At 40.9% G+C, this 22,432-nt stretch overlaps 1 protein-coding gene across 5 annotated transcripts in view; it reads left to right on the forward strand.

Moving 5' to 3' along the window:
• The window catches only part of PAG1 (phosphoprotein membrane anchor with glycosphingolipid microdomains 1), a 121,403-nt gene that overhangs the window by 82,841 nt on the left and 16,130 nt on the right, over window positions 1-22,432 (forward strand). For all 5 annotated transcript variants that reach the window (XM_045003154.1, XM_045003153.1, XM_045003152.1 and 2 more), the window contains one exon: window positions 18,835-19,046. In XM_045003154.1, the coding sequence (XP_044859089.1) occupies window positions 18,922-19,046 (125 nt within the window). In that variant the 5' untranslated portion in view covers window positions 18,835-18,921. The remainder of the gene's footprint in view (window positions 1-18,834; window positions 19,047-22,432) is intronic.

The following is a 22,432-nucleotide window of genomic DNA, read 5'->3' on the forward strand; positions in this document are numbered from 1 at the left end:
CGACTGATACAAGACTCAATTAATAAAGATTTAAAGGAGGGTAATGTAGTTTATACTAATCACATGGGTTTATGGAAAACAGATCCTCTCAAACTAACTTGATTTTTTTAAGTGAGATGACAAGTTTTGTTAATAAACATAGTAGTATTGATATAGGATACTTAGACTTCTGTAAGGTATTTGAATTTGTATTTGGCACTGATGCAACTGCTGTTGGAATATAGTGTCCAGGTCTGGTGCCCACAATCAGGAAGGATGTTGATAAATCAGAGAAGGTTCAGAGAAGAGCCACAAGAATGATTAAAAGGATTAGAAAACCTGACTTACAGTGATAGACTCAAGGAGCTCCCGCTATTTAGCTTAACAAAGAGAAAGTTAAGGATAACTTGATTACAGTCTTTAAGTACCTACATGGGAAACAAATATTTAATAATGGGCTCATCAATCTAGCAGAGAAAGGCACAGGCACTAGCTTTTTCCTTTGTCCGGGGGTACTCAACCCCCGCTTAGCCCCACTCCACCCCTTTCCCCAGTACTCACACCCCCTCCCCCCGCCAGTGCCTCCTGCACACCACAGAACAGCTGATCACGGTGGGTGGGAGGTGCTGGGAGGGAGAAGGAGGGGGAAGGGTTGATCGGCGGGGCTGCCAGCAAGCGGGAGTTGCTGCGGGTAGGCGGGGAGCTGGCTGCCAGTAGGTGCTAAGCACCCACTAATTTTTTTCCATGGATGGTCCAGCCCTGGGGAACCCACAGAGTCAACATCTATGGAGAGAGGCATAATATGATCTATGGCTGGAACTTAAAGCTAGACAAATTTAAATTGAAAAGAAGGCATAAATATTTAGGAGGAAGAGTAATTAATCATTGGAACAATTTACCAAGTGTCATTGTGAATTCTACATCCCTGATCATTTTTAAATCAAAATTGGATGTTTTTCTAAAACATACTCTAGGAATTATTTTGAGGGCATTCTATGGCTGCGTTACATGGAAGGTCAGACTAGATTATCACAATGGTCCCTTCTGGCCTAAGAATGTATGAAAAAACATGAATATAGAATATTGATTGCACAAAGATTACAAAATAAGCTGGGATAGCACAATTATGTACAGCAAAGTGCCATTGTAAACAGGTTATTTTTAGTATGAAATAATTCTACTTTTCCTGAAAGTGTGAGCTATTAGAAATCAGTGTCAGAACTGGAAAACATTTCACAAAGAGAGCTTTCATTTCTATACATTTTAAAGCATGAGATAATCGCAGTCTAATTACTTCGTAGAAGCCAGAAAGCAATATGGTTATTGGGGATGAAGAGTGGTGGGGGGGCTGAAAGAGAATAATATACTATAATTAGCCTGTAATGTTTGGCATGGTCACTCATTAGATAATACTGTGTTCCTTTAACACTCTAGCTAGTCATTGTACAGCTGGTAAAGCCTGGAATAAACAATGTGTGTTATTGCTATTATAAACCCTTTTATATAGCCTTGATTGTCAGCTTCTTCTTGAGCAGTGTTGCCTCTGTCAGTTTATCCAGACCAAACTGGTGCACCGCAGTTGAAAGATTGGTCTGTGTTATTTTCTTCTTTTTCTGGAGAACAGTTTTGTATTGATGACAACTGAATAACTCACTTAACTTTTCTGCCGCAGTTTTCCCATTTGTAAGAATAGGGATAATACTTCCCAACCCTACAGTGAGCTTGTGATATTAACTAGTTAAACATTTGTACATTGCTTTAAACCCTTAAAGCACTATTTAGGTGCTAAGCAAATTACTTCATAATAATATATCCTTCAGAAAACTGGACATTTAGGACCAGATTTTAAAAGTCAGATAGGTGCAATTGCATATATTTGTGCATGCCTGATTTATGTGAATATTGATCAGCTATTTGCGCATGACCATGGTTAGTTATGCACCTTCATGGTCAGGTGCATATACACTGGATGATGCCTGTATTGTATGAGTGAGCTGTGGGCAAATATATGCAGATAATTGCATGCACCTTCATTTGAAAATCTGGCTGTTATTTCACAGTCTCCTTTAATGTTGCAAGGGCAACAGTAGCCGTGCATTTTTAGTTTCTAGCCTTCTTTGTTCACTTTCTTGATAGCTTCCCACATCTCTAAGTTCACCCTTGTAATTTGGTTTTAGAAAGAAACCATTTAAGCTGGTTTTGTTTATTTTTGGTTTCCCCGACTTCCCAAAATGTCTCTTAATGCAGGGGATGAGGGCTAAGATACACACAAATGCAGAGGTTGTGTGTGTTGAAAGTTTGAGGGGCAACATAAACTGAAGTGGCATGTGATTAGCAGCCAATGATGAAATTAAAGGGATAGACCAGGCCAGAGTCAGGGGGGCGGGATAAAGATTTTCACAGCAGTGCCGTGGATGGACTGGAATGAGGAGAGATGGAAAATGAGAGGCAAAAAGATGCATTGGTCAAGCTGAGAGGTAACTAAGGCCTAGACCAGTGGTCCTCAAACTTTTGAGGGTAGTGCCCCCCCTTGCCCCTTTCTGTGTCTCCACTCCACCACCACCACCCCGAAGCCAGGAGTGGGGCTGCAGCTTGAGGGGAGGAGGGGTGATGCGGACAGGGTAAGGGGGCGGAGGCTGGGGCCAGGAGCAGATCTTGAGGCAGGGAGTGGGAGCAGAGCCTCAGCCTGGCCACGGTGGAGGCCGGCAGCTGGGCCTGTGGTTGGGTGCGGCTCTGCTCCTACCCCCTGCCTGGGCCCCTGGCTGGGAACAGAGCCACGGTCAGGGGTGAGGGTGAAGGCGAAGCCACAGCTGGGCACGGTGTGGGCCAGCAACCGCCACCCAGCCAGTTGCAGAGCCAGGGCCATGGGTGGGGCGGGGCTGGGTGGCCCTTCCTCCCTGCCCCCCATGGGGGCTGACTCGGGCCTGCCGCGTCCCCCGAATATTCCTCTGTGCCCCCCTAGGGGGGTGTGCCCCACAGTTTGGGGATCTCTGGCCTAGATTAACATATTGTCTCCTGAGCTGAAAAGGAGAGGACAAATGTGAGATATTCTGCAGTAGCAAGCAGAAGGATTGGTGAGAGTCTGGATCTGAGGGCTAAAAGGAAAGGCTGAGCCTGCACAGGAAGAATGGTATTGCTGAGAGTAACAGAGAAGGGGAGTAAAGGAGCAAATTTGGAAGGAAAGATAAGTTCAGCTGTACATAAGTTCTTCTTGAGATAGAAGCATCTGAGATAGGTGAAAGTACATGATTGAACCTCAGGTAAGAAGGGAGTGCTAGAGGGGATCAGGGCCATTGTATAGGTGAGCACTGAGAAATAGATTTGGGAGTCTTCAGCATAAGCTGTATTTGAATCTGTTGGAGTGAATGAGATCATTCTAGGGGAAGAGTGTAGAATGAAAAAAGATCTAGGGACCTGGGACAGAGCCCCGGGGGACTCTGACAGAGAGAAGAAAGGTGGGAGTCTTAAAGAAACCCTTGAAGAGCTTTCAGAAGGGTTTGCAAGATAAAAATCAGGAAGGCCCTGAGCAAAGAAGCACAGGTAGGAAACAATGACAATGGCAAAAATGATGGGAAGAATGGTAGAAAAGGATAGCTCACAGAAGTTAGTTATCCAGAGGTAAAAAAATATATTTTTAGCAGTGAAGCCAAGGCTTTTGGTCAGAGCAATTTCAGTAGAAAAAAAACAGATTGGGGGAGGGGGGTGTCAAAGAGAGAATTGGAAGACAGGGATTCAAGGCCACAAAAGGCCACTTGTTTGAGGTAGTGTACATAGAAGCAAGGGAGAGGAGAGAAAAGAGACAGTAGTTAAAAAGACAAAGTGGGACCATGAAGGTTTGTTTTTTCTAATATTGGATTACAACTTCATGTTTGAATGAGAAGTAGATAGAGGACAGAACAGTAAGGAGATGGGGGTGGAAAAGAGGGAGTGTGGGGGAATTTAACTCAGCAGGATATAACAGCATTTTCTGGTACATTCCAGGGGTGTGTGGGTGTGTGTGTAGAGAGAGACATGCACAGGTTCAGCTTTACAGAACCCTTTGTGCCTCGTTTATTTTGACAAAGAACAGGATGACAGGAGAATTGTAATTTATGTAGCCTCTGCAGTGACAGTTCTTACATTTCATTGAACATAGTAAATATTATCTGAATTTTAAATAGAAATAAGCTTGCTGCATCCTAACAAGTAGAGAAGCTGTTTGCTGTCAATGGGCTGCCCACGGTTCTGAGAAATTGTCCATTGTTTTCTTTTTTCTAATGCTTCCTTGCTGGATTGTTCATGGAACCACCAGATTTCCACTTTTTGGGAGAGCACAAATCTGTTGATCACAGAGTGAATTTGGGTCTCTTGGCACGTCAGCATTTATTGAAGGAAAGCCAATTTTGAATTTTTCTGTAATGCTATAGATACAAGATTTCACAGAGGTTTGTTTTTTGTATTTTTTTTAAAAAGACGTTTAAGGCCCAAATATGATTTTGGTTTCTTCAACTTTTGGCCCATCTTGAGTCCCCTTAAAAGGGACTGATTTTCAGAGGGCTCACACTCAGCACTTTGATAGCAAGGCCTCTTTAGCTTGACTCAAGTTGAACACCCAAAATTTGATGTATCCCAAATCACTAGTGACTTCTGAAAATCTAGGCCTAAATCTCCTTTTATATTAATTCTAGCAAATGATTCACATGTGCTCTACAAAGAATGAGAATTTTGAAGATGACATAAAAAGAGTAATTGGACTGGCTGCTACAGCATTTGGAAAACAGTTCAAGATCTGGAATGCTAAAGACATTTTGATAAAAAAACAAATCAGCGTACATCAGACAACTGTCATGCTGATACTGCTGTACAGATTGGAATGCTGGAGTATGAGGAAAGCCATTGAACAATAGATTTTGACCGCAGAAATGAACTGGCTGAGGGGAATACTGAGAGTTTCAAGACTTTAGAAAACGGCTAGGTGTCAAACCCTGAAGGCCTCAAACCTGGGTCGTGGGAGTCATTGTATCCAAGCCTCCACCCAGCAGCTCACAGACAGGAGCTGGGGCCAGGGCCCATGAAGCTCAAGTAGGGCACAAGCCCAGCCCCTATGCTCTGATTTGGAGAGCTCCAGGCTCTTGATTGGGCTGCAGACCCTATTTAAGCCAAAATAGGAAGCAGGAAGTTGTTTAAATAACTGGGCTCCACTCTGCCATGTACTGCTCTCCTGGGGTTTACCAGTTCCTGCCTTCTGATCCTGACCTCCTGATTTCTTGACTCTTGGTAACTGGTGCCTGTCCTCCAGTACTGTAACTAGCTCAGTGGTTTGAGCACTGGCCTGCTAAACTCAGGGTTGTGAGTTCAATCCTTGAGGGGGCCATGTAGGGATCTGGGGCAAAATCAGTACTTGGTCCTACTAGTGAAGGCAGGGGGCTGAACTAGATGACCTTTCAGGGTCCCTTCCAGCTCTATGAGATAGGTATATCTCCATATATTATATTAGCCTGTCTCTTGGTTCCAACCCTCCCGTTTGTCACTTGACTCCGGTCTCCTGGTGTTCCAAGTTGGCCTGGTTCCTGGTTCCTCAGCCCACGCCTGAGGTTAACCCCAAGGCAAGGCTGCCCATACCCCAGCCTTGACACTATGGCAAGAAATAATGCTGTTATAGAAGATTCAAGAAAGACAACTGTGATGGTTTAGACATGTGTCAAGAATGGACCCAGAAAGGATACCATACATGGCAACTTCATGGTATACCAGAGTGCAAGGAACCAGAAACAGAGGAAGACTAAAGATAAGTTGGATAGATGTGGTGAAGAGTGACAGAGAACAAAAAGGTTTAAAGATAAATGAAGCCATGAAGCTGGTACAAGATATGAAGTCTTTCCACCCCTTTTTTCAGCCCATTGGTGCTTTTGAGCTCCTGGATAGCAATAAAAGAGAGACAAGCTAGCTAGGCTTTTTTTTTGGAGAGACTGTAAAACCTCTGCATACTGTGTCTGTCAGAGCAGTTTTGCAAAGCAGAGCTGTGATATTTTGATGATTGGGAACACACAAACTGTCTACAAGTCATGTTCTTATATAACCTAGCAATCTAGTGCAGCTTGATAATGGTAGTCCATTCCAGTCAGTTTTATTCAAGTACCAAAACAGGCCCAGTCATGCAATCCCTCTGCATGTAGAATTCACATCAATGTCATGTGGGGAAGGCTTGCAAGACTGGGCCTTAATTATGTTCATGTCTAATTACAGTAGCAATTCCTGAGAAACAATTTTTGTCTCTATTTGTTCTCCTTAAATAGACACCATCAAGTCAAGCAACGTTAGATTTTGTAAATTTAAGAATCTATGATATTAAAGAATTCAAAGATCTAAATGCTAATGGAAAGTTTTTTGTGAGACTTAAAAAAAAATGATGACAGCATGGTTTTGATGGGTGCTGTTGGGATATTTGAGGAGTGGGAAGGTTGGATTGTATTCTCTTTCCCAAAATGAACACCCTCTTGCATTGTTTGAAGCCCAAACATTGCAAGTGTATTAGCGCATAGGAACCTGAAAGTGAAATTCACTGGAAACTGGCAAAAATGACACTGGCTAGTCCATTTTCATTATCCAGTTTCAGGAGTACAGATGCCATTGTGTTGGATGCTGTATAAGAACCTACATATAGACAGAAGTTGAAACAAATGTAGAAAATAAAAAAGCATAAAATTGTTTTAATAACTGTTTTTTTAAATGCACAGTTAGAATCATGGAAATGTGGAGCTGGAAGGGATCTGAAGAGGTCATCCAGTCCATCCTCCCATGCTGAGGCAGTACCAAATATACCTAAACCATCACTGACAAGTATTTGTCTAATCTGTCCTCAAAAACCTCCAGTGACAGGGATTCCACAATCTCCGTTGGAAGCCGATTCCAGAGCTTTATTATCCTTATCGTTAGAAAGTTTTTCCTAATATCTAACGTAAACCTCCCTTGCTGCAGATTAAGCCATTACTTCTTGTCCTACCTTCAGTGGACAGGGAGGACAATTGATCACCGTCCTCTTTATAACAGCCCTTAACATAGTTGAAGACTTACCAAGTCCCTCCTCGTTCTTCTCTTCTCAAGACTAAACATGCCCAGTTTTTTTAACCTTTCCTCATGGGTCAAGTTTTTTAAACCTTTCATCATTTTTGTTGCTTTCCTATGGATTCTCTCCAATTTCTTCATGTCTTTCTTGAAGTGTGGTGCCCAAAACTGGACACTATACTCCAGCTGAGGCCTCACCAGTGCTGAGTAGAATGGAACAATTACCTTCTGTATCTTGCATACAACATTCCTATACCCTAGAATGATATTAGTCTTTTTCTTAACCACATCACACTGTTGATTCATATTCAGTTTGTGATCCACTATAACCCCCAGATCCTTTTCAGCAGCACTATCACCTAGCCAGGAATTTCCCATTTTGTAGTTTTGCATGGGATTGTTCCTTCCTAAGTATAGTACTTTGCATTTGTCTTTATTGAATTTCATCTTGCTGATTTCATACCAATTCTCTAATTTATTACGGTTGTTTTGAATTCTAATCCTGTCCTCCACAGTTCTTGTAACCTCTCCCAGTTTGGTGTCATCTGCAAGCTTTATAAGCATCCTCTGCACTCCATTGTCCAAGTCATTAATGAAAATATTGACTAGTACCAGACCCAGTGGAACCCTACAAGATATGCTCTTCCAGTTTGATGGTGAACCATTAATAATTACTGTTTGAGTACGATCTTTCAGTCAGTTGTGCACCTTTCTCATGGTAATTTCTTCTAGACCAGGGGTTCTCAGGACAAAATTTTTGGTGGCCTCAGAGTGCGGCCACCAACTCTTGCTGGTGGCCCGTCTCACACTTTTTCCCTAAATACTTATTTGTTTTTCTTAAAGCTAATTAAGTATGCACATATACACGTCCAAATCATTGTAATTTATTTATTGCTAGCTAGTAAGTCTGTTGTAAAAGTATCACTTTTCACAGAAGACTTACTCAGCCCCAGCAAGCCTGGGGATGGCGGGGTCAGAGTAGGCAGTAGGGACCAGGGGCGATGGAGTTAGGGGGGACTGGTGGAGATAGTGGGGAGCCAGAGCCCAAAGCCCTGTAGCCAGAGCCCAAAGCCCCGTGGCCAGGGGACAGGGATGGAGCCTGAGGCTGGGCAGATGGAGCCTGCTGCCTCACCATTCCAGGGGTGAAGCCCAAAGCCTGAGCCCTACCACCCCCAGGAAGGTGGGAAACTCACCAGCTGCCTGCTCCTCCAGCGTTGTGCCCCAGCTGTCTCCAGAGGGGGGCAGGGCCAAACCCCTGCTTGCAGCCCCAGCAGGCAACACCAAGGCGGTGCATCCAGGAGCAACAGGGAGGGGGAGGGGCTGCTGCTTTGCCCTCCCCCTACCCCCCAAGTAGAGCCCAGGAGGCTGTGGCTGCAAGAAAAGCCACTGGTGGCCGCATTTGAGAAACACTGATCTTGACCACATTTCCCTAGTTTGCTTATGAGACTGTCATATGGGACTGTGTCAGAAGACTTACTACAATAAAGATGTATCCTATCTATTGCTTCTCCCCCATCTTCTAGGCCAGTAACCCTGTCAAAGAAGGCAACTGGGTTGGTTTGGCATGATTTGTTCTTGACAGATCCATGCTGGCTATTCCTTATAACCCTGTTATCCTCTATGTGTTTACAAATTTATTGTTTATTAATTTGTTCCCATATCTTTCCATGTATTGAAGTTAGGCTGACTGGTCTATAATTTCCTGGGTCCTCTTTGTTCCCCTTTTAAAAGATAAGGACTGTATGCCCTCCTGCAATTCTCTGGAGACCACACCTGTCCTCCATGAATTTTTGAAGATAATAGCTAACTGTTCCAAGATTGCTTCAGCTATTTCTTTAAATACGCTAGAATGAAGTTCATCAGGCCCTACTGACTTGAATACATCTAATTTATATTTAATCTGTTCTTTCCCTATTATAGCTTTTGTTCCTTTTCCTTTGATGTTAATATTAATTGTGTTGAGTATCTGGTCATCATTAACCTTTTTAGTGAAGACTGAAGCAAAATAAGCATTAAACACCTCAGCCTTCATGACGTCATCAATTAGTAACATAGTACACATGCCCAAGTGGTTGCTCAACTTTGCAGTGTGTGTGTGTACAATATATATGTATGTGTGAAACAAATCGAACACATTTTCTGGGTGAGCGTGGGGTGGAGCAGTGATTCTAGAATGGGCACAGTGAATCAGAAGTACACTCAGCAGTGACTGATGAAACAAACTGGGTTTCTGTAATACATGGGGAAGTTTGGTGTGAAATCTGGTCTGTGGGTTGATAGCAGGAGTTTCTGTGGTAACTGCTGTATGACTTCCTCTGTACAATTTGTTTGTACAGGAAGGCCCAAGAATGTGGAAAGATTCTAGGGACACGTAACTTTTAGACCATGTTTAGAGTTTTACTAAAGCCAGCGATGGTTCAGTTTTGCCTTCAGTTTAAAGAATGAGCTCTCTGGAAAAGGTGATCAATGTAACCTAAGTGTGAAGGGAATGCACCTTTAAGATCTGTTTTGTGTGCTCAGTCATTGTGCAACATCAGGAAGATACAGGCATCAGTGTTGTAATAATAAGAAAAAATCTTCTGCAACTACTATTAGGATCATGAACGTGTGGTTTCTGCCCCCATGTTGTTTTTAAATTCCACTGGTGGCAGGTCTGTAAAGTGAGCACATAAAATATCATAATTAATCCAATGTTGTCTTAAACTAGTCTGATTATATTGACTTTTGGACAGTGCTGATGTGGGCCATGTTCAGAGTGGTGACCTACAGCTGAAAGCTTTCATATCCCATTGTTAACCCATCATATTATCCAACTAACTCTAAACTCCAGTTCTCTGAAGCCCCACTGTGCTTTTGTTATCTAGGCATTCAGAGTAGTTTAGTTTGCAGAACAAATTTATGATTTATTTATGATTCATAAAGAAAACCACTGAAAGGTAAAACCATCAGCTTTTCCTACCTTTTTTTTTTTTGGAAACTGCTTGGTAGTGTTAGTCTAGATGGCTTATAACTGAATTTTAATAAAGCGGTTGTAAAACACCAACAGCAGACCTTCGAGGCTGAATTAAAATGTCATGTTCAAAATCTCATTGTACGCAGCCTGGCTCAACAGCTAAAGTAATATTATGCTGCCACCTTGTGGCCATGGCTGATGCATGTTTGATTTAGCACCAGGTATTTCAGTCAGTTGAACGATATGTTTAGCTAAACATTGAGATACATCTTTTCCTGCAGGGATGTGCCTTTATGCAGTGAACAGACATATTGCATAGCATTCCATTGGTATGGTTGGATAGTTTTTGAGACAGATGTATACCTTGAAAAATAACTAGAAAAAAATCTTGTTCACATCCAAGTGGAATAGGACTTTTGGTTTATTCACAGAATTCAGACACCAACATCACTGTAACATAGCTACTGTAACTAGGTGTTAGGCTTTGACCATTTGATTTGTAGAATTTATGTTGAAAGAGGTGTGGATCAAAAACTCAGATCCAGATATTCCCAGGCTTCAATGAAATTAAGATCTAGATTCAAATTTTGCAGCTTGGGCTCATTTCTAGTTTTCTGCCACATAAACTGTTAGCGATGACATTGAAAGGAAACTTCTAAACTCAAGGCATCCCTCTCCAACCTTATTTCATCTCTTAGTCTCTGAGCCTCATAATACTCCAGAGGTCCAGAGCACTCAGAATCTTCAGCTCCACAACATAGTCCCTGTGGCAGAGGCAGGTTCCACAGAACCCTTTTGTGCCCACTATGGCACTGCTCATCCTACCTTACTTTCTCTTTCTCTTTTCAATTGTCAGCAGCCACCTCCAACATGGTCTGGTGCTGCGGTGACTTAGCCCTCTGACACAAGTCACACCAGAGTTCCTCCCCTTCTGGGCTATCAAAATTCAAAATCAAATATCACAAACTCAAAAAGGAGGGTCATCTACCCGCCTCTTCGACCAGGCTCTGCCCTTCAGCTCAGGGTCTATCTCTTCCAGAGAACACTCACCTGGGCTCCCTGCTTCAGGCCTACATTCCCGCCAGGAGGCTCTGTCCGACAACAGTCCAACTCAGCTCCCTGGCACCAGCCAGGCTTCTCTCACTGAGTGAGAAGACAGAGATCTGCTCTCCTTCCCAATCAGCCCCCAACAGAGCCAGGTTCAGACCCTGTAGCTCCTCCCTCCAGGCCTGACACCTACTGCAGGTTTAGCAGGGTGGTGCTGATTGAGTCCACAAGCTCTCATTAACCCCTTCTTGGCCATCACACCCCCATCACACTCCTTTTCACCTTCATCATACACTCACCCACATTGCACACCTCCAACTTCGCTAAATCATGCTCAAATGAGCAACTTGAACACCAACCTCAGAATTATTGTAGGTTATTCACTCTGAAAGTAAAGGTATCTTTTAATGGCAAGATGTCTTAGCCATACTGAGGTTGGAGGTAAGATTGTGCATTCAAGTTTATCTTTGAGGAGTTGGCTGTATTGCCTTATGGGCTTATACCTGATACATAAAAAAGTATATGAAAATTCCCATAATGTGCATTACTATTCAAGGACAGGGTTGGGAGTGTGGGGATATAATTACTTCCCAGTTGCTGTTAGCTATTTGTTTTTAAGTGTGAGCATCAAAAGCCATTAACATTTTATCCCACCAGATGTAACTGCAAATGTCCTTCCTATCCATATGTCTTATCCTCGTCTTTATTGTTGTTGTTATTCAGAATTTGGTATCACCCATAGTGTGCTACAAGCTTTCTAAATGCAGTCAACTTAAAATTCTTTCTCTGAAGAAAGTACTATCTAAAAAATATCTTACGGTCTAAAAAGGTTTTCAGAGATTTTTCAAAACCGTCCAGATAAATAATATCCAGTCAGTGAGATACCTACAGGTTACACCTATTTAATGTATTGGGAGTATCTCAATGTGCAAAGGTCAAAGTAATGAAGTCTGGTGATCTTTTAGAGACAACAGTAGTATTTTTAAGCTAAGCAGTTGAAAGACTGCATATACACCTTCATTTTTAGCAGCCCTGATTATATTTAGCACTGAAATATAATCATGCAAGCAAAAAATACCTTCCGTCTAGAGCAAATAAACACCAGAGGGCAGCACAGTAAAACATTTCCTTTAGAAGCAACAGCTAATCCTTAAGAAACATAAACTGTTAGAAATAGTTTGAGATTGTTGAGTGGCCACTGGTTGTTCCATAGCTAAGCTCTCCAGACTAACTTGATCTCTTTCTTTGGCTAAAAAATCAGTTATCTTCTCAAAGGAAATGCAGTAAATCTAATCTATCTGGATTTCAGTAAGGCATTTGATACAGTTCCACATGGGAAATTATTAGTTAAATTGGAGAAGATGGGGATTAATATGAGAATTGAAAGGTGGATAAGGAACTGGTTAAAGGGGAGACTACAGTGGCTCAGACTGAAAGGTGAACTGTCAGGCAGGAGAGAGGTTACTAGTGGAGTTCCTCAGGGATTGGTCTTGGGACCGATCGTATTTAACATTTTTATTACTGACCTTGCACAAAAAATGGAAATGTGCTAATAAAATTTGTGGATAACACAAAGCAGGGAGGTATTGCCAGTACGGAGGAGGACCAGAATATCATACAAGATGATCTGCATGAGTAATAGAAATGGGTTGAACTTTAATAGTGCAAAGTGAAAGGTCATGCAATTAGAGCTGGGGTGGGCAAACTTTTTGGCCTGAGGGCCACATCTGGATGGGGAAATTGCATGCAGGGCCATGAATGTAAGGCTGGATCAGGGGGTTGGGGTGTGGGTGCGGGGTCTGGGAGGGGGTGTGATATGCAGGAAGGGGCTCAGGACAAGGGGTTGGGGCAGAGGAGGGTGCGGGGTGTACGAGGGGGCTCAGGGCAGGGGGTCGGGGTACAGGAGGGGGTGTGGAGTGCAGGAGGGGGGTCAGGGAAGGGGTGCAGGGAGGGGTGCGGAGTACAGGAGGAGGCTCAGGGCAGGGGGTTGGGGGCTCAGGGCAGGGGGTTGAGGTGCAGAAGAGGTGCAGCAAGGGGCTCAGGGCAGGGGGTTGGGGTACAGGAGGGGGTTGGGGTGTGGCAGGGGGTTGAGGTGCAGGAGGGGTGCGGCAGGGGGCTCAGGGTAGGGGGTTGGGGTGCAGGATGCAGGAGGGCTTCGGGGTGCAGACTCTGGCCTGGCGCAGCTTACCTGGAGCAGTTCTGGGGTGGCAGAGGCATGCAGTGGGACCAGGGCAGGCTATATAAATACATATAATATAAAGAAATATGTTAAAAGGTTTTTAGGCCCTTCTCATTGCTGTGATCTCAACCCCCAATGTTTAAAAACTGAAATTGATAACCGGCCACATCATAATGTAGCACTGAACTTTTGGATGTGCTGGTTTCTGTCCTGTAGGGTTTCATAATCATTTTATTCTTCATAAGCACATTGAACAAGTAACCAGTGTCTCCAGTAGTCACCTCTTCTTTTTCATTGATGGTGAAAGTTTTACGTCTGTACTTTGTCTCTTCCACAGTGGAATGACTCCAGTTTCTGTCCTTGGCTGCCTTCTCTTCTCAATTTATCTTCTGCCCAGTAGGATTTCTCATTTCTAGCTTCAACTTTGCTCATCACTCTTAAACAGCTGACATTCAAACAAATATCTCCCTTGACTCACTCTCTCTGATCCCACTTTTTTTTTAAATCTCTTTGTTGCTCTCAGTTCTCTTAGTTCCTGCTTATTCCATAACTTTCTTCAAAGTCTGCAATCTTCCTGTGGTCCACTTTGTTCCATGCCTCAGACTCTGTTATCACTCTCCTTAACTCAGATATTAACTTTGCTAGCAAGGCCAGCAATTTTAGAATATAATTGTAGAATAGGAAAAGGCACCTTTCCTGCCATATATCCCCATAGATATTACATAATCAAGTCCATTTTCTTGGTGACCAAGCAGGATTATTCCCGGGGGCTGTATGAAAAATCATATTTAATTTCCATGAAAAATGTCAAATAAAATGAACATTTTTTGTTTCATTCAAAAAATTATTGAAATTTTTTATTTTTAAATGAAAATGTCCAAATGCAATTAAATGAAGAAGTTGTTTGTTTTCTTCTCTTTTATCCCCCTTTTTCCCAGTGCATAAAAAATGGAGGGATGCTGAAAAGGGGGGCAAGGCAACATTTTTTTCTCACATTTTCTTTTTTTGTTTGTTTTTTTTCCTCACCCAGTGGAGGAAAAGGAGGGAAAGCTAGAATTAAAAACTAGAGAAAGCTGAGGGAAAGAATTTTTCCAGGTTTTAATTCCCACTTTCTTTCCCCTTTTAATTTTTGTCTCTTTTTTCCCAGTAAGGGGAAAAAGGAAGAAAGTGGAAAAACTGAAAAACAAAATAAAATTCATCAAAAAATTCCCAAATAAAAAAAATCTGAAACTTTTGATTCACTCAAAAAGCCATTTTTCATCAAAAGTTTCCAGCAAAAAATTTGAGCCAGTTTTATTGTTCCTTTCAATATATTATCTTGTGTTTTTAAAGTGCCAGGTAATGAGTATTTCACCACTTTCCCTTTGAGACTTCCACAGCCTAATACCCCTCACTATCAGTAGAGCCCTGCAAATCAGTGGATATCCACATACCATGTTTGTAGGTCACAGATGTGGATACAAATTTTGTATCTGTGCAGGGCTCTAACTACCAGATAATTATTTTCTGACATTTAGCCTAATTTTTTATTGTCTCAGTTTCATTCCATTACTCTTCATTATATCCATGTATCACACTAACTCCTCACCATCCTCCTCACCATTCACAGCTTTTAAATATTTGTACTTTATGTCTCCACTTTTTGTTTCGTGACCAAGCTACAGATATTAAACTCTACCTTAAAGTCAGGCCTTCTAGGGCCACAATAATTTCTATTGCTCTTCTTTGAACTTCATCCACTTTATCAACTTGACCTACCTTATATCTTTTCTGACTTCTCTGTCAATACCCTGTTCCTCCCAAAACAAATATGTTGCAATTGAACAGAGTAAATATGAATCCCCTGGTAAGATATCCTGAGTATTTATTCCCCTGATTTTCCTGCACCACTTTTGTCATTGATTTCAACAGGAGCAGGATCAAGCCCTATGCAAATCATCTCCTTATTACCTTGATCACCTTGATCAATCGGACCTTCAGCCCTCGTATAGATTGCACTGATCACAACGCGTCTTCCATTCTTCTTGTATCCTGGCCTTCCTTCTCCATGTGCAGCCATGTCTTTTCATGATAAAATCTTCCCATCTTTTTGGAGGTCGGCCGAGTGGTCATTTCAGTTCCCGTGGGTACCACTTGGCAACAGCTGCAGTCCATCGATGTCAGTAAGCCTCGCTATGTGCCCGGCCCATCGCATTTTACTCTGCCTGCTCTCAAGGATGACGTCCTGCACTCCACTCTGCTGTCTGATCACTTCATCAGGGGCTCGGTCACTACAGATAGCAAATCAGAGACAGTGGCCGAAAATATTCAACGAGGCAATCTTGAAAGTGAACATTTCCAAGGAAGACTGGAGTCTTATAGGAGATAACTGAGATGAGGATTATAAAAACTTCACTGATAAATTGAGGCAATGCATGAAACTAGCTGAGAAAGAAAGACTGAAAAGAGTGAAGGGAAGAATCTCGGAGGAAACGCGGAACTTCCTAGAGAAGTGGAGGAATATGAAGCAGAATGATGGTGACAAACTTGAGTACTTCCTCCTCTGCAAGTTGATAAGAAGAAATACCAAAATGAAAGGCTCTTAAAGACGGCTGAAGATCGGAGAAGCCTCAAAAAATGCAAAAAGGAATTGATGCTGTACAGGTTAACAATAATGGCTCTGAAGAACAAGGATGGAAAACCAGTAATTGACAGAACAGAGATGGAAGTGGTCTGCAAAGCTTCTACACCGAACTGTTCACATCTCAGATAAATGTCCCAGTACCAACACTTCAACAGACCAACGAGCATTTACTCCCAGTCCTTGTCAGCAAAGTCTGACATGCAGTTCACCAAATAAAGGAAGGAAAAGCTCCAGGTAAAGATGGACTGACAATCAAAATGATAAGAGCTGGAGGCCAAGACCTCTGGGAAACCCTTGCTCAGAGGTTTGGCTGGTACTTGGAAATGCAGAAGATACCATCTAGCTGGAAGGAGTCCAACACCATTCTGCTGTACAGGAAGAGCAATTGTGCAGATGTAAAGAACTATCGTCCAATATGCCTGCTCTCACATATCTACAAGCTGTTCACCTTATTACCATTCTTATCATTTTGAGATTATATCCCCCTACTGTTTGAAATCCTTGCTTTTATGAAAAAAATTTATCTCATCAGCTTTATTGATGTTGAAAATTTGAAAGTCTACTTTTCTGCCCCTACCTTTCCACCAACAACAAAAGCCATCTTTATCAAAGGCTCAATCTTTCTATCTCATAGGAGATCCAAAAGAAATAACCGTTCCTGAGATCACTGATGACCACCAATGAGTGTGGCTCCCCATGCAGAGAGAACGAGGAGTACTTGTAGCACCTTAGAGACTAACACATTTATTTGAGCATAAGCTTTCGTGGGCTAAAACCCACTTTATCGGTTGCATTCAGTGAAAAATACAGTAGGAAGATATATATACACAGAGAACATGAAAAAATGGGTGTTGCCATACCAACTGTAATGAGAGTAATCAATTAAGGTGGGCTATTATCAGCAGCAGAAAAAAAACTTTTGTAGTGATAATCAAGATGGCCCAGTTTCCAACAGTTGACAAGAAGGTATGAGTAATGGGCCATCCTGATTATCACTACAAAAGTTTTTTTTCTTTGGTTGAGAGTTCTGCTCTGGCATAATGGTTTTGCAGAGCTGTAGTGTAGTAGCTAATTGAGATTGCAATTAACGAGTGCGCAGCTGCTGCAGAAATATACGGTAAGATGGGGTCAATTCTCAGTCCTTCACTGAGCTACATCCAGCCCTTGTTCTTGGTTGTTATGTTTTCACTCAGACAGAGAAATATCATTGACCATTTTCTAATCGTTCTAGCTCATCGTCATGTTTCCTCATCTTGAACTCTGTTTGCCAGGATATAAATTAACCCTGCATATCCTATTTTGAAATTATGATGGCATAATGTAATCCATTAAAAAAAACCCACTGTTTTGAATACCAAAGAAAAACTTCACAATATACGAATGGCATTAGACTGAACAGTATCTCAAGGGCTCCTGCAATGAACAAAATAATTTGATTTATAGTGTCTTGTGTAGCAGAAGTTGTGTTGATTCAGGTAGTTGGAGGGGGGGAACCCATCTCCTCTTTTCTCGTGTGTTATTCTTGACAGTTTCTATTCAGCTCAAAAGTCATTTTGGATTCAGTTTTATTATTCTTGAGCCCAAGGCAGTCCAAAAAAATTAATAACGTTTCACATAGAGAAAATTAACTCTAATTATAATCCCTTTGTAGGAAGTGTTTTGTGCTATTCCATTTAGATTTACCTTGCTTGTTTGACATTATTAGAGCTGGGCAGAATTTTTCAGACAAAACCTTTTTTTACTGAAAAATGCACGTTTGGGTTGACTGAAACATTTTACGACTTCATGTCAAATTCACTGAATGGTTTATGTCAAAAATTAAACAAAATATATATTTCAAAAAAGGTAAAACATTTTGTTTTGACATTTTAAAAATGAAATATTTTGACTTTTTGATTCAAAATGACTTTCATTCAAAACTTTACTTCAATTTTGTTTTAAAAAACTTTAAAAGTAATTTAAAACTTCAAACAAATTGAAATGTTTCATTTTAAATCAAACAAAATGTTTCATTCAAGCAGAAACAAAATATTTTTTACTTTTTCAGTTTGCTGAAAAATTATAATTTTGGGTTGGCCTGAAACAATTCTTTTTATTCATTTTCAGTTCAGCCCTTAAACCAAAAAAACGGCTATGCACACAGCTCTAGTTGTTTAACAGATGGTCACATGTAGGCAGCTGACACTGAGAACTGGGAAGAGAGGAGGCACCATATAAATCATTTTTTTTTCTTGCTAACTTTGCAGAATGTTTAGTTGTGTTTGAAAATGCACTTACTAAAATCATCATTAACAATTATAGATGGAGAAGGGGCTGCTTTGCTACAAGTACTGAGATTATGCTACTTTCATCTATGTGAAGATTGTTGATATTTGATCATTTCTGTTAATATTTGACAGGTTTTTTCTATGTTACTATCAGGAGCTTACTGAAGATGTATTTTTGTTAGTCTTCTTGGAACAGTTTTTTATAGAATCATACAAATGTAGGTCTGGAAGGGACCTCGAGAGGTCATCTAGTCCAGCCCCCTGCATTGTAGCAGGACCAAGTAAACCCAGACCATCCCTGACAGTTGTTTGTTCAATCTGTTCTTAAAAACCTCCTATGATTGGGGATTCCATAACCTCCCTTGGAAGCCTAATCCAGATTTCAACTACCTGTATGGTTAGAAAGTTTTACCTAATGTCTAATCTAAATTTCCCTTGCTGCAGATTAGGCCCATTACTTCTTGTCCTACCTTCAGTGGACATGGAGAACAATTGATCAGTCCTCTGTGTAATAGCACTTAACATATTTGAAGACTGTTATCAGGTCCTCCCTCAGTCTTTTCTCAAAATTAAACATGCACCATTTTTTAACCTTTCCTCCTGGGTCAGGTTTTCTAAAAGCTGAGCATGTTTAGTCGTTAGTTTTGTAAACTATATTTGAAGATCTCTTTTGCCAGACCTGTAATTGTCAGTCTATCTTCAAAGTCCATAACAATTTCTAAAAACATTTTTCTCTTTGCAGAAAGAGAAGGTGCTTTCACCACAGATGCCAGCATTCTCCAAGGATTAATCCCTTCATTCTTAAGTTGAACCAGCTCCTATTAATATCATGGGACCTGACGGTGGTTTCCTAAGCAGTGGACAACTTCATGTCATTGTGTGGGGAAGTTTGGCAGCTGTGACAACACTCTTATTCCTTACTTTCCTTATCTTTCTGTGCTCCAGCTGTGACAGGTAAGACTCAGTGCATTAGGAGGCAATAAAGATAAGAAGCAGGAAAGGTGACAGAGGGAGTCCTGTTGCATTTTTCGTTAAGGTATAAATAAAGGAAAATCCTACTGTCATCATAATATGTTCTCTTCAGTTCTAGGGTAAATATTTTGATGCCTTGAGTATAGCATGGATTGAAGTCATTTAATTTACAACCAAGTAGCAAGAATGGCTGAAATTACAAAAATATCCTAAAAATGGGTCACAAACCAAAGTAGTTTATTAGCCAGTTTTCGTCACATGAAATTGCAAGCCCAATAGCAAGGATTGTTAATGAATCTGTGAATTCGGGGGTCAGATCCTATGACTAGGGAATTGCTAATATAGTACCTATTTTTAAGAAAGGGAAAAAAGTGACTCAGGAAACTACATGCCTGTTAGTTTTACCTCAATTGTATGCAAGGTCTTGGAACAAATTTTGAGAGAGAAAATATTTAAGGACATAGAGGTAAAGAGTAATTGGGATAAAATACAACAGGTAGATCATGCAAGATCAACCTGATCTCTTTCTTTGAGAAGATAACTGATGTTTTGTACAAAGGAAATGCAGTGTATCTAATCTACCTGGATTTCAGCAAGGCATTTGATACAGTTCTACATGGGAAATTATAGTTGAATTGGAGAAGATGGGGATTAATATGAGAATTGAAAGGTGGATAAGGAGCTAGTTAAAGGGAAGACTACAGTGGCTCAGACTGAAAGGTGAACTGTCAGGCTGGAGGGAGGTTACTAGTGGAGTTCCTCAGGGATTGGGTCTTGGTACAAATCTAATTCAACATTTTCAGTAATGACCTTTGCACAAAAAGTGGAAGTGTGCTAATAAAATTTGTGGATGACACAAAGTTGGGAGGTATTGCCAATACAAGCGAGGACAGGAAGATCTGGATGACCTTTTAAACTGGAGTAATTTAATAGTGCAAAGTCATGTATTTAGGGACTAACAACAAGAACTATTGCTGTAAGCTGGGGACGCTTGGGGCTTGGTCCTGCTTTGAGCAGGGGTTGGACTAGATGATCTCCTGAGGTCCCTTCCAACCCCGATATTCTATGATGCATCAGTTGGACGCAACAGAGGAGAAAGATCTAGGTTTATTGGTTGTTCGGAGGATGACTGTGAGCCACTAATGTGATGCAGATGTGAAAAAGACTAATACAATCCTACACACATCAGGCGAGGTATTTCCACTAGAGACAGGGAAGTGTTAGTACCATTATACAAGGCTCTGGTGAGACCTCATCTGGAATACTGTGTGTAATTCTGGTCTCCCATGTTTAAGAAAGATGAATTCAAACTGAAACAGGTGCAGAGAAGGGCTGTTAAGGTGATCAGAGGAATGGAAAACCTACCTTAGGAGAGGAGATTAAAGGAGCTTGGCTTGTTTAGCCTAACCAAATGCAGGCTGAGGGGAGATATGATTGCTGTCTATAAATACATAAGAGGGAAAATATCAGGGAGGGAAAGGGATTATTTAAATTAAGTGCCAGTGTGGAGACAAGAACAAATAGATATAAACTGGCCATCAACAAGTTCAGGCTTGAAATTTGATGAAGGCTTCTAACTAAGTCTGTTGATTAATCGCAGTTAACTCATGTGATTAACTCAAAATAAGTAATCACGATTAAAAAAATTAATCGTGATTAATCGCAGTTTTAATCGCACTGTTAAACAATAGAATACCAATTGAAATTTATTAAATATATTTCAACATTTTCATATATATTATTATTTTTATTCTAAATATTTCCACTGTAAAAATTATAAACAAAAGAAATAGTATTTTTCAGTTCACCTCATACAAGTACTGCAGTGCAAACTCTTTGTAGTGAAAGTGCAACTTACAAATGTAGATATTTTTGTTACATAACTGCACTCAAAAACAAAACAATGTAAAACTTCAGAGCCTACAAGTCCACTCAGTCCTACTTCTTGTTCAGCCAATCGCTAAGACAGACAAGTTAGTTTACATTTACAGGAGATAATGCTGCCCTCTTCTTACTTACAATGTCACCGGAAAGTGAGAACAGGCATTTGCATGGCACTTTTGTAGCTGACATTACAAGGGCCAGATATGCTAAACATTCGGTTTGCCCCTTCATGCTTTGGCCACCATTCCAGAGGACATGCTTCCATGCTGATGATGCTCATTAAAAAAATAAGTGTTAATTAAATTTGTGATTGAACTCCTGGGGGGAGAATTGTATAATTCATGTTATAGCAGTCTCGGATGATGACTCAGCACATATTGTTCATTTTAAGAACACTTTCACTGCAGATTTGACAAAACACAAAGAAGGTACCAAAGAAGGTGAGATTTCTAAAGATAGCTATAGTACTCGACCCAAGGTTTAAGAATCTGAAGTGCCTTCCAAAATCTGAGAGGCATGAGGTGTGGAGCATGCTCTCAGAAAACCAGGGAGCCCAGGGAGAAGGGAGTGATCACTAACCTGCCCAGGTTTTCAGGCAGAGCAGAGAACCTTGGAGAGAAGCAGGAGATGAATGTTCCCCGACACTGTTATCTGGTGAGTTGAACTGGGCAGAAGCATATGGGAGACAGAAGAAGCAGTAAGCAAAGTATTACATTGATATACCTACAAGTTTCACCTTTTTCTCATCCGTCTTTCAAGACCTAGGGGCTCCCCCTGAAGTTAAGAAGAAAGATCAAAACTTCAGATTTCACTAGCAAGCATGGTACTAAGCAAAGCTTTGATTTGCCACTCTACCCTTTGTTATTAGAGAGCCTCATTCCACCAAGACCAACAGCTTCTCTGAATATAAATATTTTGGTTTTCAAAGTAGAATTTCAAGCCCTTTCCAAAACATGTAAAATCAGCCCCACTGATGAAGTGATGGTGACTTTCATTGGCTTTAATGGGTCGTGCAGCTAAGTGAGGTGCAGTGTAGTGCTTTAAAATTTTACTCTTTAAAATCCAGAGGACTTTTTTCTGAAAAAATTATAACAATGGTGGGTTAAGTTTTGAGCAGAAAAACTTTTATCTAAATTTTGTTTTATTTACACTAGTGTAAATCCAGAGTAATTCTATAAATGTCAATGGATTTCATCTGGATTTTACATCATTTTAAATGAGAGCAGAAACATGTCCATACTATTTACAGCTGAAAATAGAGCAATGGTTGCCTGAGCTGTGCAACCTGCATCTGACCCAGAATGGATGTCTAATAAGTAGATTGAGGTTGACCTCTTTATATGAAAAATAAAGAGTAATTTTTTTTTAATTTCAAAAATTATACATTAAAATTATGAAAATCACAAAAATTACAAAAATCATGCATCATTTTTTCTTTACTGCTGTAAAGAATGTGGAAATGCTCAACAAGGAATATTGATGTG

This window comes from Mauremys mutica, chromosome 2 (genome assembly GCF_020497125.1).
Source record: "Mauremys mutica isolate MM-2020 ecotype Southern chromosome 2, ASM2049712v1, whole genome shotgun sequence".
In the NCBI taxonomy this organism is placed as follows: domain Eukaryota; kingdom Metazoa; phylum Chordata; order Testudines; family Geoemydidae; genus Mauremys; species Mauremys mutica.